General features: G+C 46.8%; 1 protein-coding gene across 1 annotated transcript in view; it reads left to right on the top strand.

Annotated features, from left to right (window-relative positions):
- The window catches only part of adarb2 (adenosine deaminase RNA specific B2 (inactive)), a 409,469-nt gene that overhangs the window by 252,327 nt on the left and 141,759 nt on the right, over positions 1-15,383 (top strand). Inside the window, exon 4 of the mRNA XM_085987599.1 lies at positions 977-1,145. Coding sequence (XP_085843725.1) covers positions 977-1,145 — 169 coding nt within the window. The remainder of the gene's footprint in view (positions 1-976; positions 1,146-15,383) is intronic.

Raw genomic sequence — 15,383 nt, 5'->3', positions numbered from 1 at the left:
TAGCAAGTGACCCCCCAGTCAGGTGAGATGTGCTGTCAAGACACAGAGCTTGGCATTGCATTGCAGCTCGGAATGTAATCTCATTCAGATGCTTTGCAGCGCAGAAACTGCAAGCCTATAACCCCCTTTGTGAAGCTGCTCTTGCTGATCATTTTAGCAAAGAAGTCCGCATGAGCACAAAGCGACTTTTTTGCGCAAATTATTGACAGGGCAGGCATTCACTTCCTAAATTATATGAGCAGGGAAGAGCGACGAGGCTGATCCCCTGGTGTTAGAGGTCTGAGTTATGAAGACAGATTGGAGAAACTTGGGCTTTTATTAGTCTGTGAATGAGACTTCCAAGAAATGATCTTACAGAAGTATATAAGATAGTTAACAGTAAAAAAAAACATTTACTTTAAAGTAACTTGAATGAGGGGAAACGTGTTCAAACTAGTAAAGGGGAAATTTACAACTGATAGCAGGAAGTTCTTCACACGACGAGTGGTCAATACATGGAATAGACCTCTGGATAGAGCGGTGGAGGGGAAAGGCGTGTAATCTTTTAATAACCAATTGGATACTGCAGTGGGGGACTTTAGGTGTTTCTGGATGGATGAACTAAGAATGGCCTCCCTTATCTGTAATTGTCTTGTGATTAGAAGCTAGAGTACTCAGACGAAAGGACTCCAGCTGCAGTGTGTAGTGATATCTTAAATGCATTCAAGAAGAACGTTTGCGATTTTGCTAGGAATACCAAACAGCGAGAAACCTTCACCAGTGCATTTACCACGTTGCTCTGCATAGTGACCAAAAGGAACGTCCACAGCCACCCCCCCCCCCCCCCCGCCCCAACGATTGGTTCTGAAACAAAAAGAAGCAATTTTATCTACTGTGAACTTTTGGTAACCGGCTCGCTTCAGAATAAGAACAACCTTGTCCAGTCACATCGGTTAAAAAAAACAAATACTTTTCTTTTTGCTGTTTCCTCTTACAGGTCTAAACATGAAGGAGGCCCAGGTTGTTGCACTTTCAACAGGGACCAAATGTATAAACGGAGAATACATTAGTAACCAGGGTCTAGCACTCAACGATTGCCATGCTGAAATTGTTGCACGGAGATCTTTTGTTCGTTTCCTTTACACTCAGCTGGACCTACATTTAAGGTAAACAAAAACAAAAACCATTCTGCTCATTGTTCATCTTAACTCTTTGCTGTACCATTAACTTCAGAAAGAAGACCAGATGAGTAGACTGACACCTGAAAGACCCAGCGTTACAGCCTTCTTCAGATTGTCCCTGCCTGCTACACAAACAAGACCATTTATCGTGTGGCTGAATCTCAAACAGAGTTTTATATTCCATTCACTCCCATCTTCGGAATAATACAGAGGAACAAATTCAGAATTGTGGCTTGATTTAAATGATTTAGATTCAGGTGGCCTGTCCCCTTAAAGAAGCAAGTAGCCCAGCACTCGCAAAGTTTGATGTTTTGTTTTTTATCCCATATTTAACATTGTGATGTTGGTTTGGCAGTAATGCACCAAAATACTTAGCACACCTCATGTTTCTCTATTGTTTTTTGTACAGGCTGTGAAGCAAAACCGTAAACAGGTTTTCTACAGATGTATTTACATATTTAACGTGGCACTCGGATGAGATCTGAATATTTCCATGTCAGTCACTGGCAGTAGCTCGAGTGTACTTGTAAAGCAATAAAAACACAGGTCTAGATATTGCTTCAGCTTTGACATAATCTGGGCAGGGAGCAAGAATCTGGCCATGAACTTGCCCCTTCATGGCACCAAAGCAAAATTCTGATGGGAGCTGGCAAATGCTTTTGCAACCCAACCCCATTGTGACCTTCCTATTGGAGGTGGAACTGATGATAAGTGGGTCTCACAATGTCGTATCCAAATGGCAATCCATCTAAGAGAGATGGTTTACCGTTAGGATAACAGCAGACTAGTATGGGAGTAACTTTAAGTTTTATAACTTAGGCCAGACTGACCTGTGTCGACACACCCTCCCCACAACCTGAGCAACAAGGCACCACACTCAAATCCTGCTGGTTCCATTGGGCAGCTGCCCCAGTGCCAACATTACTGGGGATGGGCTCTGTGTGAGGGTAAACGGGTGGGCTTTGGAATTTCCATCCTATAATTAAACCTGATTTATAGGTTTCCATGTAGTCTAATTCAATCGGTCCATTTCACTGGTGACTGTCGGATTATACATCTCTTTCTTGTGATGACCATAGTGGTTTATTGCAATATACATCCAACATACGCATGTTCCTGGTATCCTAGAACAGTGTTTTAAGGATCCAGATTGTCTCATTCACATGGAAATCCAATGACAATGCATGCAAGAAGTCTATTTTCTTGGTGATCTGGGCCTAGGCATCTGATGCCTACAGTAGTTTATTGGGTTGCTGACTGCTTTGTAAACATATAATCTATTTAATTTCCATAGTGATCTGTCTATGTTTCAAAGGTGTCAGTTTTCATGGTATCTGAGCTTTGTGCTGGTCTACTGGCTATGTATCTACAATATTTATTTTCTTTGTGGTTTTAAGAGGATAGGTGCCAGAGACATTGGGATGGATTTTAAGGAGGAAGGTATGTTGGGGGTGGCGGTGGTGGGGGGTGTGCTCCAAGGCGGTCGGGAAACCCGGGTTTCCCGCAGACCCTGTCGACTTTAACAGCAGGGCCTGATATGCGTGCGAGGCCTTCGTCTCCCACCCGCAGCCAGCCAGCTTGAGAGGCTGGCTGGCTCCAGGTGGCTACGTAGGGTTTCATAGGATTACATAGGATATATGGCACAGAAAAAGACCATTCGGCCCAACCAGTCTATGCCAGCGTTTATGCTCCACTCGAGCTTCCTCCCGTCTTTCCTCATCTAACCCTATCAGCATAACCCTCTATTTCCTTTTCCCTCATATGCTTGTCTAGCCTCCCCTTAAATGCATCTATACTTTTTGCTTCAACCACTCCCTGTGGTAGCGAGTTCCACATTCTCACCACTCTTTGGGTAAAGAAGTTTCTTCTGAATTCCCTATTGGATTTCTTGGTGACTATCTTATATTGATGGCCTCTAGTTATGCTCTTCCCCACAAGTGGAAACACCTTCTCTGTATCCACTCTATCAAAAATTTTCATAATTTTAAAGACCCCTCAGCCTTCTTTTTTCAAGCGAAAAGGGACCAAGCCTGTTCATCCTCTCCTGATATGTATACCCGCGCATTTCTGGTATCATCCTTGTAAATCTTCTCTGCACCCTCTCCAGTGCCTCTATATCCCTTTTATAATATGGCGACCAGAACTGTCTGCAATACTCTACTCTAAGTGTGGTCTAACCAAGGTTCGATACAGGTTTAACATAACTTCCTTACCTTTCAATTCTATCCCTCTAGAAATAAACCCTAGTGCTTGGTTTGCTTTTTTTTATGGCCTTGCTAACCTGAGTCGCAACTTTTAGTGATTTGTGTATTTGTACTCCGAGATCCCTTTGTTTCTCTATCCCACCTAGACTCGCAACCTCCAAGTAATAAGTGACCTCCATATTCTTCCTACCAAAATGTAATACCTCACATTTATCTGTGTTGATCTTCATTTGCCAATTATATGCACTAGGCCACAGAGAGGAGAGAGGGAGGGTTCGCGGGGGTGGGGTGGGGGGGCTGGGCCATTAAGAGGATGTGTGGGGGGTGGGGGGGAGGTCAGGCAGACAATCAGGGCGGGGGGGAGAGGATCGTGGCCAGCCTCCAGCTGATCGGGGTGGGATGAAGAAAAGATTGTGGCCAGCCACCGGAGGATCGTGGCCGCCCTCTGGATGATCATTGGGGGTGGGGTGGCGGGGTGGGGGGGAGAGGGGGTAGGCCTGGGCAGGTGATCAGAGGCCTCGTGAGGCTGTCTCTAATTGTGGGAGGTGGGCTAGGTAGGGACCCTAGAACCAATAATGTAGGTATAAAGGCACTTACCTCCTGGATGCAGCAGTCCTCGCCTTGCTGTAACTGCCGAGTTTTACGAATTGTGTAATACCCGACCAGATGCAGTTCAAAACAAAATGGAGGTTAAAGAAGGGGCTTCCAGTCTCATTATAATACTGAAATTGATGTCCCGCCTCCTGGCAGTGGGTTGGCCGCCCGCCCCCGTCCTGCCTCCATTAAAACCGGAAGTGGGCGGGCTGGAGGCGGGATCAGGACTGCATTCCCATTTTTAACACTTTAACTAACTCCACGCTCCGAACCCACCCGTTTTTTAAATTTAAAATTCCCACCGTCAATTCCCTTAGCAGCCTAGTGAGGAATACTGTTTTGAAAGCCCCCATGTTCATGGCTTCTACAGAAGTGCTCTCCCAAAATTCCAAAAATGAAAAATCCCTTAGAGCTTTTATTTAACAATAGCATTTTCTCCCAGTGCCACCTGGGATGTGAGCTACGTGCTAAATCAGGTTCATTCATTGTACAAAAGCTGCATGTGAGTAACTGACTGTTTACTGGTGCAGTACCTTGTGGTAATTGCACGCTGCACCACCAAAAGTTGGACTCTGCTTTAGGGCCTTGATTCTCCATGTGCAGAGTTCTTGATTCCAGCCAGGCTATCAGAAGGCAGGCAATGAGTAAGGGTGGGGGAGCAGGGGGGTGTCAGATCCCTGATCATAAGCAGGGACAGGGGTAAGCATCCTGTCGTACATGGCCATAAAAATGGTCATTTGCATTCCCGTCCCATGATGCTGGCTGCTGCTGACTTCTTGCCTCTCTGGTTCTACCTGTTTGAAGTCCATGGGCCTGGAAATATGGGAGTTCATAGAATCATAGAATGGTTACAGCACAGAAGGAGGCCATTCGGCCCATCGAGCACGTGCCGGCTCTCTGCAAGAGCTCTTCATCTAGTCCCACTCCTCTGCCCTTTTCCTGCAGCCCTGCAAATGTTTTCCTTCAGGCACTTATCCAATTCTCTTCTGAAAGCCATGATTGAGTCTGCCTCCACCACCCTTTCAGCAAGTGCATTCCAGATCCTAACCACGCCCTGCGTAAAAATGTTTTTCCTCATTTCGGCTTTGGTTCTTTTGCCAATCACCTTAAATATGTGTCCTCTGGTTCTCAACCCTTCTGCCAATGGGAACAGTTTCTCTCTATCTACTCCGTCCAGACCCCTCATAATTTTGAATAACTCTATCTAATCGCCTCTCAATTTTCTCTGCTCTAAGGAGAACAACCCCAGCTTCTCCAGTCTATCCACGTAACTGAAGTCCCTCATCCCTGGAATCATTCTCGGAAATCTTTCCTGCACCCCTCTACGGCCTTCACATCCTTCCTAAAGTGCGGTGCCCAGAATTGGACACAGTACTCCAGTTGAGGACACAATACCCTTTTTTGAGCAAGGGTGTAACATTTGCAATTCTCCAGTCCTCTGGCACCACTCCTGTATCTAAAGGGGATTGGAAGATTATGGCCAGTACCTCTGCAATTTTCATCTTAACTTCCCTCAGCATCCTAGGATGAATCCCATCTGGTCCTGGTAACTTATCTATTTTAAGAACAGCCAGCCTTTCTATCAATTTTTATCCCATCCAGTATCTCCACTACCTCCTCTTTCACTATGATTTTGGCAGCATCTTCTTCCTTGGTGAAGACAGATGCAAAGTACTCATTTAGTACCTCGGCCATGCCCTCCGCCTCCATTCATTGATCTCCTTTTTGGTCCCTAATCGGTCTCACCCCTCCTCTTACTACCCGATTACTATTTATATCTTGCGGAGGCAGCGTTGGTGGTACCTCTCCAGTGCTTTGAGGTGCCTGCTGTACATGGACCATGTCTCTGAGGCATACAGCAGGGCGGGTATCACTGCTGCTCTGTAGACCATGAGCTTAGTGCCGGGTTTGCGGTCCTGGTCTGCCCTTGTTGACAGTAGGCTCCCGAGGTATGGAAAGTGGCGGGGCCAGGTTGGTAGAGGACCTTTGTCTTACGGAGGCAACCAACCTGCCCCCGCCACACAGTACTGTCCCCCGATTATCAAAATCCATGACAAGGCCTTGGACAATGTGGACCACTTTTCATACCTCGGGAGCCTACTGTCAACAAGGGCAGACGTCGGTGACGAAGTCCAACACCGCCTTCAGTGCTTCAGTGTGCCAGTGCAGCCTTCGGTCGCCTGAGGAAGAGAGTGTTTGAAGACCAGGACCTCAAACCCAGCACCAAGCTCATGGTCTACAGAGCAGCAGTGATACCCACCCTGCTGTATGCCTCAGAGACATGGACCATGTACAGCAGGCACCTCAAAGCACTGGAGAGGTACCACCAACGCTGCCTCTGCAAGATCCTGCAAATCCATTGGCAGGATAGACGCACCAACATCAGTGTTCTCACTCAGGCCAACATCCCCAGCATTGAAACTTTGACTACGCTCGATCAGCTCCGATGGACAGGTCACATTGTCCGCATGCCCAATACGACACTCCCAAAACAAGCGCTCTACTCAGAGCTTTGACACGGCAAAAGAGCCCCGGGTGGGCAGAGGAAACGCTTCAAGGACACCCTCATAGCCTCCTTGAAAAAGTGCAACATCCCCACTGACAGCTGGGAATCCCTGGCCCAAGACCGCACAAAGCGGAGGAGAAGCATCCGGGAAGGCGCCGAACACCTCGAGTCTCTTCGCCGGGAGCAAGCGGAAGCCAAGCGCAAACAGCGGAAGGAGCGCACGTCAACCCAAGCACTCCACCCACCCGCCCCTTCAACCACCGTCTGCCCCACCTGTGATAGAGACTGTAGGTCCCGCATTGGACTCATCAGTCACCTGAGAACTCATTTTTAGTGTGGAAGCAAGTCATCCTCGGTTCCGAGGGACTGCCTAAGAAGAAGAAGAAGACGACTATTTATAGGCCTATCGAAGACTTTTGAATTCTCTTTTATGTTAGCTGACAATCTGTTCTCATATTCTCTCTTTGCCGCTCTTATTTTCTTTTTCACTTCCACTCTGAACTTTCTATATTCAACCTGGTGAAGGTGTCATGCATCATTTTTAATCTACCAATAGCAGCACAGAAGGACCACGAAATTCAAGCAGTGGAGCGAGAGGTCAGCAGCAGGCATCATTGTGAGACAGGCACAGATCCACTTTGGAGCCGTGGCAGGGAACTTCAACCAGTGAGAGAGAAGCACCCGCCCCACCCTGCCCCGCACCCACCACAATCCTCCCCCCTGCAGTGTGCTTCCATGGCTTCATCCTCCCCGACCTCATCCCCCCCCCAGCACCGCCTGCCTGCCTCCTCCACCACTCCGAGGCTCGCAGGCCGCTATTTGCCAGTGGTAAAACCAGCTGTCTACATTCTTAAAGTGCTTATAAATCTGCTCCACGTTAAATCTGTGGACCGCTGCCGGCCACCACTCGCTCCCGTCCCCACCCCCCAACCGATTGCCTCCGCACCCCCACCGTGCTGACCCTGCTAGAACAATCCAACACTAATCTCACAGCCTTGCTCATTTCCCTCTTCTCTTAAAAGGTGTAATGTTCTCTGCCTCAACTATTCCTTTTGGCAAATTATTCCATGCTGAAATAACTCCCTATCTATAGAAATTCATCCCAACCTCCTCACTTCTTCTGAGACATTTTTAAACTGAAGATTTTTTAAAAATTCCTTCTTGGAATGTGGGCGTCGCTGGCAAGGCCAACATTTATTGCCCATCACTGATTGCCCTTGAGAAGGTGGTGGTGAGCTGCCTTCTTGAACCACTGTAGTCCGTGTGGTGAAGGTACTCCCACAGTGCTGTTGGGGAGGGAGTTCCAGGATTTTGACCCAGCGATGATGAAGGATCGGCAATATATTTCTAAGTCAGGATGGTGTATGACTTGGAGGGGAACTTGGAGGTGGTGGTGTTCCCATGCGCCTGCTGCCCTTGTCCTTCTAGGTGGTAGAGGTCGTGGGTTTGGGAGGTACTGCCGAAGAAGCCTTGGCGAGTTGCTGCAGTGCATCTTGTAGATGGTACACACTGCAGCCACGGTACGCTGGTGGTGGAGGGAGTGAATGTTTAAGGTGGTGGAGGGAGGTGAATGTTTAAGGTGGTGGATGGGGGTGAATGTTTAAGGTGGTGGAGGGGGGCCCGATCAAGCGGGCATCACTGACTCCCTTTTAACTCTGTTAATGCACTTCATCATTCAAAAAAAACTCTTAAGTCACTTTTTAGCCTTCTGTGCTCCAGTGGAAATAGTCCCAGTATCTCATCTTCCCTCAGAATTATGAAAATGCGTGAGAGAGAATTTCATACACGGAGCAAAAGAAGTTCAGAACACAATAAAAGGAGAGCGAGACTCAAAAGAGAAAAAGAATTGAGTCACACCGTGAGAGTGATAAAGATTAGTTCAAACACACAAGGAACCGCTCATGAGGAGGCGTTTACAAAACCTGAAAATACAATCATCTTGCTCCAATACTTCAGCATTTTGTTCCAACAGAATTAAGTGTGTCCACCCTTGCAGGGAGGCACCCTAACACCTTCTCGCAAACAGTTCAAGAGCCTGGCATCAGCTTTCCCGCCTGTTCCTGTGGGATTGAAAATGGTATATGAGTTCGGGTGACCTACTTTGAGAGGGGAGAGGGACTAGAAATCGCAAAACAGCACCAATTGACATTTTTTTTTGTATTTGAGTGAGCAACATGAAATGTTCTAGGGATAAGCAGGTTGCCATGGCAGCCTCTCCAAGGCTCAGAACAGCAATTTTCCAGCTTCCTCTTTCTCAGAAATGTATATTTAATTTCACAACCAGGGACATACTTGTTTGCACATCAACACTTTTTTGGACAAATATTTAGGGTGACAAACATTTTTTAACACACTGCAAACTTCAATTTGAATAAGAACTTTAACCAAGACACATTTATTAGTAAACTGAGATTAATGTATGAAATCATAGTATTGAATAGTCTGTAAATGCAGCATTCCCTCTTTAACTGGTCTGTCGATAGCAAATGCTCTTTTCAAATAGATTGCGCACTAATCAGATGACCTCCCACAGGAGAAAGAAAACACTTTATATTACTATATAAACAAATATTGGGAGGATAAATAATTTACAAACCATTTTACTTTTTCTTGCATCCAATCAATTAAGGCGCATCCCACTAATGATAGTAAAAAGATTTGAAAGTGATTTTAGTGCTGTCAATAATTAAAGAGTAGATCGAGAGGTCAAAACCTGGGTTTAAAGAGGCATTACAATCCCACTGGGAAGAGAAGGAAGAAAACTGTTTACGGCATCAACTTGGAATATCTACAACTAAAAATGAAGTACAAATCTTTTCCTCTCCCTACCCAAGTACGCCTTCCATGTTCACGCCATTCTCTAGTTGGAAAAGGCAGGATGGTTCAATCCATAGACACTTCTACATTGGGGTCATATTTTCCTCTGTTGGCTCATTTTAGCAAAAAAAAACACAAGTGAAGCAGGATACACCAATTTATACATGCTTCTGCTTTTTACCAAATATAACAATCTGGAAACAATACACTTACCAATGTCAAAGCTGTTCCTCAATCAACCCAAAAGCTTCACGGGTGGTTTGGGCACAAATCCTTTCACTTGTGCAGTTATTCACTCCGCCCCACAGGTGGCCTTGCCAACATGAACCAACTTGCGTCCTTGGAGTCCAATCCAAATGTCAGGCATGACTGGGATTCAAAGTTCAGTTTTCCGGTTGAGAGCAGAGTGTGCTGGAGCAAGTGTGTCCAAACAACATGGGCCCCATGCAGTCCCCAAGGCCTGACAATCCAGCCCTTGAAGCCCAGGCAACTCAGTCCTATTTGATCTTATGGGATAGAAGCTGGTCATCGTCAGCTGTAGCTCAGTGGGTAGCATCTCTCGCCTCTGAGTCAGAAGGTTGTGGGTTCAAGTCCCACTCTCAGGGACGTTGAGCACATAAAACTAGGCTGACACTCCAGTGCATTACTGAGGGAGTGCTGCACTGTCAGAGGTGCCGTCTTTCAGATGAGACATTAAACCGAGGCCCCGTCTGCTCTCTCAGGTGGATGTAAAAGATCCCGTGGCACTATTTCGAAGAAGAGCAGGGGAGTTATCCCCGGTGTCCTGGCCAACATTTATCCCTTAATCAACATCATGAAAACAGATTATCTAGTCATTATCACATTGCTGTTTGTGGGAGCTTGCTGTGTGCAAATTGGCTGCTGCATTTCCTACATTACAACAGTGACTGCACTCCAAAAGTACTTCATTTGCTGTAAAGTGCTTTGAGACATCTGGTGGTCGTGAAAGGCGCTATAGAAATGCAAGTCTTTCATCATTGCGCCCGTTTTCCAGACGGCAACCATGCGCAAAAATGTTCAATTTGACAGGACTATGCCCTGTGGCCCAGGGACACCTGAAAAACAACACCATGTTTGCCTGGGTTGATTTTTAGGTGTCTGGGGTGGCCACCTAAAACCAGGGTTCGGCTCCCGGCATATGCTAATGAAGGGGCCTGACAATTCTTTTAACAAACCTTGGGAAATTGGGCCGCCCTGAGCCAAGCAGGAGGTCAGGCCTACTCTGCTCTGGCTTTCCGGCTGACAATGAAAAAGTAAGTTTAATTTTGTTTAAATTAATGTGGAGACAGGAGGAGCAGGAATGCTTGTCCGGCACCACAGCACTTAACTCACGGTAAGGCAAGTGGCCCAAAATCCACATGCTGCTGTGGGCGGGCTGCTTGTGGAGCCATGACAGGCCTAAAGATGGTTGTGGTGGTCGAAGGTCAATCATCTCAGCCCCAGGACATTGCTGCAGGAGTTCCTCAGGACAGTGTCCGAGGCCCAACCATCTTCAGCTGCTTCATCAATGACCTTCCCTCCAACATAAGGTCAGAAGTAGGGATGTTCGCTGATGACTGCACAGTGTTCAACTCCTCAGATAATGAAGCAGTCCATGCCCACATGCAGCAAGCCCTGGACAACATTCAGGCTTGGGCTGTTAAGTGGCAGGTAACATTCGGACCACACTAGTGTCAGGCAATGACAATCTCCAACAAGCGAGAGTCTAACCACCGCCCCTTGACATTCAATGGCATTACCATCGCCGAATCCCCCACCATCAACATCCTGGGGGTCATCATTGTAAGACGTGCGGAATTACCCCTCGCCCCGTCCAACAGGTTATAGAGTTCGGACTTGAGACTTATGAGAAATTACACCAAACACACGGGTTCTGTCTTTAACCTTTTATTGTTCCTAAGGCAGATTCAAAACCCAACCACTATTCGAGCAGTTCACCAATAATATTACAGGAAATCATACATACAACCGCCCGCCGACGATCGGTCCAGCGCTGATTGTAGGTCCTCATAAGCGAAAAGACTGGTCAGGCCCCTCCTTCCTCTGACTGCAGCCTGATCCTCGTAGGCAAGATCACTGGCCAAGCCACCTCCTTCTGACTGCAGCTTGATCCTCGTAGGTGAGATCACTGGCCAAGCCACCTCCTTCTGACTGCAGCCTGATTCTCCTAGGCTAGATCACTGGCCAAGCCACCTCCTTCTGACTGCAGCTTGATCCTCCTAGGCGAGATCACCGGCCAAGCCACCTCCTTCTGACTGCAGCCTGATCCTCCTAGGCGAGATCACCGGCCAAGCCACCTCCTTCTGACTGCAGCTTGATCCTCGTAGGCGAGATCACTGGCCAAACCACCTCCTTCTGACTGCAGCCTGATCCTCGTAGGCGAGATCACTGGCCAAACCACCTCCTTCTGACTGCAGCCTGATCCTCCTAGGCGAGATCACCGGCCAAGCCACCTCCTTCTGACTGCAGCCTGATCCTCCTAGGCGAGATCACCGGCCAAACCACCTTCTGACTGCAGTGCTGATTTTCTTTAGCCACTATGTTTTATACAGCTTTCCTTGTCTTTTGTATTACATCAATCATTCAGAGATAGTGAAATGTTCCTTTAATGTTGCTCTGAGCTGTTTTGAGCTGTCAAACGTTTACACTCACACATCCTGTGTGACTATTATTCAGTTTGTACTTATCACAGCCCAAAATTGTTCATTCATTCCTAAAGTTTACAAAGGTGGCAGAAAACCACTGGGTTGGGTTCATGAGTTACGTCGTATTCTGCATTTCAAAACTTCAAAGGTTTGACTTCTCACCTTAGAAAGGTCACCAGAGACACGATGTCTACAATACTCAGGGGGTTTGTTTATCTCTCTTGTCTATCACTACCCTTGACAAAGGGTTTCGACCAGAAACGTTGACTCTATTTCTCTCTCCACGGATGTTGCCTGGCCTGCTGAGTTTTTCCAGCAATTTCTGTTGTTAGTTCATGTTTCCCGCCTTAGCAGTGAAAGACTGCTCGTTACATTCACCAACTTTATTTCACTTTGTAAAACCTTTTTGCCTGGCAAAGCATTTCAAGAAATATTAAAAATTAAGGGTCTGTATATACTTTCTACACCATTGACCAGAAACTTAACTGGACCAGCCACATAAATACTGTGGCAACAAGAGCAGGTCAGAGGCTGGGTATTCTGCGGCGAGTGTCTCACCTCCTGACTCCCCAAAGCCTTTCTACAGGAAACCTCGATCTAACGGCAGAAATCAGCAGCCGTTTTGTTAGGTTTTTTTTCTTTTTTTTCCTTCTCCTAGCATTTTTTTAAATAGTCTCTGGAAAGCCTCTCTGAAGCTGTTGCTAAGCTACAGAGACGCTTCCAAGGTACGGGTCGACTGTTTACAAGCTGTTGCTAAGCAACAGTGTTTGTTGTCAGATACGGAGATGAAAACCTCCATATCCTTCAACATTAGCGCTGGTCTGTCTGGAAGTTTTCATAGATCGGCACCACGCCGGTCCCATCGGTGCCGGATATCGCGAAGTTTCCTGTACCATCTACAAGGCACAAGTAAGGAGTGTGATGGAATACCCTCTACTTGCCTGGATGAGTGCAGCTCCAACAATACTCAAGAAGTTCGACACCATCCAGGACAAAGCAGCCGCTTGATTGGCACCCCATCCACCACCTTAAACATCCACTCCCTCCACCACCAGCGCTCCATGGCTGCAGTGTGTACCATCTACAAGATGCACTGCAGCAACTCGCCAAAACTTCTTCAGCAGCACTTCCCAAACCCGCGACCTCTTCCACCTAGAAGGACAAGGGCAGCAGGCACATGGGGACACCAGCAGCTCCAAGTTTCCCTCCAAGTCACACACCATCCTGACTTGGAAGTATATCGCCGATCCTTCATCGTCGCTGGGTCAAAATCCTGGAACTCCCTCCCTAACAGCACTGTGGGAGTACCTTCACCACACGGACTGCAGCAGTTCAAGAAGGCGGCTCACCACCACCTTCTCAAGGGCAATTAGGGATGGGCAATAAATGCTGGCCTTGGCAGCAACACCCACATCCCATAAAAACGAATTTAAAAAAATATCGGAAATGAGGCCTGAGAGGCCTAATTTCAGGCTGACCTCGGGCCTCCTGGTTGGGGTGTGCCCTTGCCTGCACAGTGCTAATTCTCGGACAGAAAACGGGCCCAGAAGGATTTCCCCCCCTACATTTCTTATTAGCTAATTTGCCCTGTTTGAATTCTGTGGGCCTGGCAGGGGATTGCTATTATTCTCATTGGCGGACAAATCTTGAAATTAGTGCCAAGTTCCGATAGTGTCTGCAACCTGCGATAAATGTGAATTAGTGGTAACATGGATTTATATTTAATAGGTGGCTGCTGAGGATTCTTGGTACGCACCCATGCAGCCCAGGACACCCCCTGTTTCAGGGTGTAATGCCCAGCCACCTAGAACAGCCTAACTGCCAGAGGTAATGGTGGTTGTGCTCAGTATAAATGGATTTTGAATTCAGCATAATTTTTTTAATGAGTTTAAGCACCATAGTTAGCATCATATAAAACACAAAGAATGCTCCATTTAATTTACATTTGTCAATATGATTCGTGAAACTACTGAGGAGAGGATGGTTTGCTACATGAATTTTTGATTTGCAAGGCTGAATAGTTGGCTAACGGTGCCCCTATTAGAAAAGGAATTGGGAAAACAAAATGTTGTTGCTTTGTGTGTTTGTATTAAAGGATACCCTGAAATTTGGGTTGCCCTAATATAGCAGTTAATGCAAAATGGCTGTGTTGCCTCCTACAATCCTTCGAGAACGCTGCGATCCTCCAACTCTGGTCTCTTGTGCATCCACTGCTTCCTTCGCCCCGCCACTGTAGGCCGTGCCTTCAGCCGTCTTGGCCCTAAGCTCTGGAAGTCCCTCCCCAAACCACTTTTGCCTCTCCATCTCTCTCTTTTCCTTTAAGACACTCTTTAAATCCTACCTCTTTGACCAAGCTTTTGGCCATCTGTCCTAAAATCACCTTATGTGGCTCGGTGCCAAACTTTGTCTAATTACACCCCTGTGAAACGCCTCGGGATGTTTTACTTGGTCAAAGGTGCCATACAAATGCAATTTGTTGTTGTTGTTGTAGAGTGATACCTAGTGGTGAAGGTGGGCAGTAGACAAACCTCACAGGACCTGAGAAACCAGAATATCAGTGTTAGTGACTGGTGGGAGGTCAGGTCAGGACGTTGATACTACATTTGTCATCACCTGAAAGATTCCAAGGTAGATGGGCATGGAACTCTTCTACGGTGGCTGTCGAGTTAATGTTGATGCTGCATCAGGAACTGTCCAGATGACTGGGAGAAATCTAAGCATCCACTAATACATCGGTGGCCGTACCTTCAGCTGCCAAGGCCCTAAGCTCTGGAATTCCCTGCCTAAACCTCTCTGCCTCGCTACCTCTCTTTCCATCTTTAAGACGCTCCTTAAAACCTACCTCTTTGACCAAGCTTTTGGTCACCTGCCCTAATTTCTCCTTATGTGGCTCGGTGTCAAATGTTGCTTGATAACGTTCCTGTGAAGCGCCTTGGGACGATTTACTATGTTAATGGCACTATATAAATGCAAGTAGTTGTCGTCGAAGATAGATAAATCTTTACAGATCAGAAAGCTGCAGGATGCAGATTTATTAATGCTCCACAAATTTGATTTGCGAGCATATGAAGTGCCGAGCACTGATAAATTAAATTGATTGCCCTGGATTGCGTTATCCTGGGTGGTGCTGTCCCAATCATCTACGCACCTCTACACATGACGTCACGTCCGCACTGTGCGCTAACGTAGATCCAGGAGTGAACAATATCCGCTCTGAATTGAACCTGCCACCTTGCTTCGTCTAAACATGCTGTAATTCACTTCAGCAAGTTGTGAAGTGAATCCAGACTGGCTCTGTAAATGGAACAAGGGATACATGTCCTGGCAGAAACTGTTACACCACTCTGCACATGAATGCGATGAGGTTTTATTAGCTCTCAGCATGAACACTGGTACTCCTATCAAAGTGAAACTATACAATATTACTAACCTTCCA

Source organism: Somniosus microcephalus, chromosome 5, assembly GCF_052327205.1.
Source record: "Somniosus microcephalus isolate GS21.2 chromosome 5, FLI_Smic_1.0, whole genome shotgun sequence".
NCBI classification, from domain to species: domain Eukaryota; kingdom Metazoa; phylum Chordata; class Chondrichthyes; order Squaliformes; family Somniosidae; genus Somniosus; species Somniosus microcephalus.
Note: the sequence above shows the minus strand (reverse complement) of the source record. Positions and strands in the feature narration are given on the sequence as shown.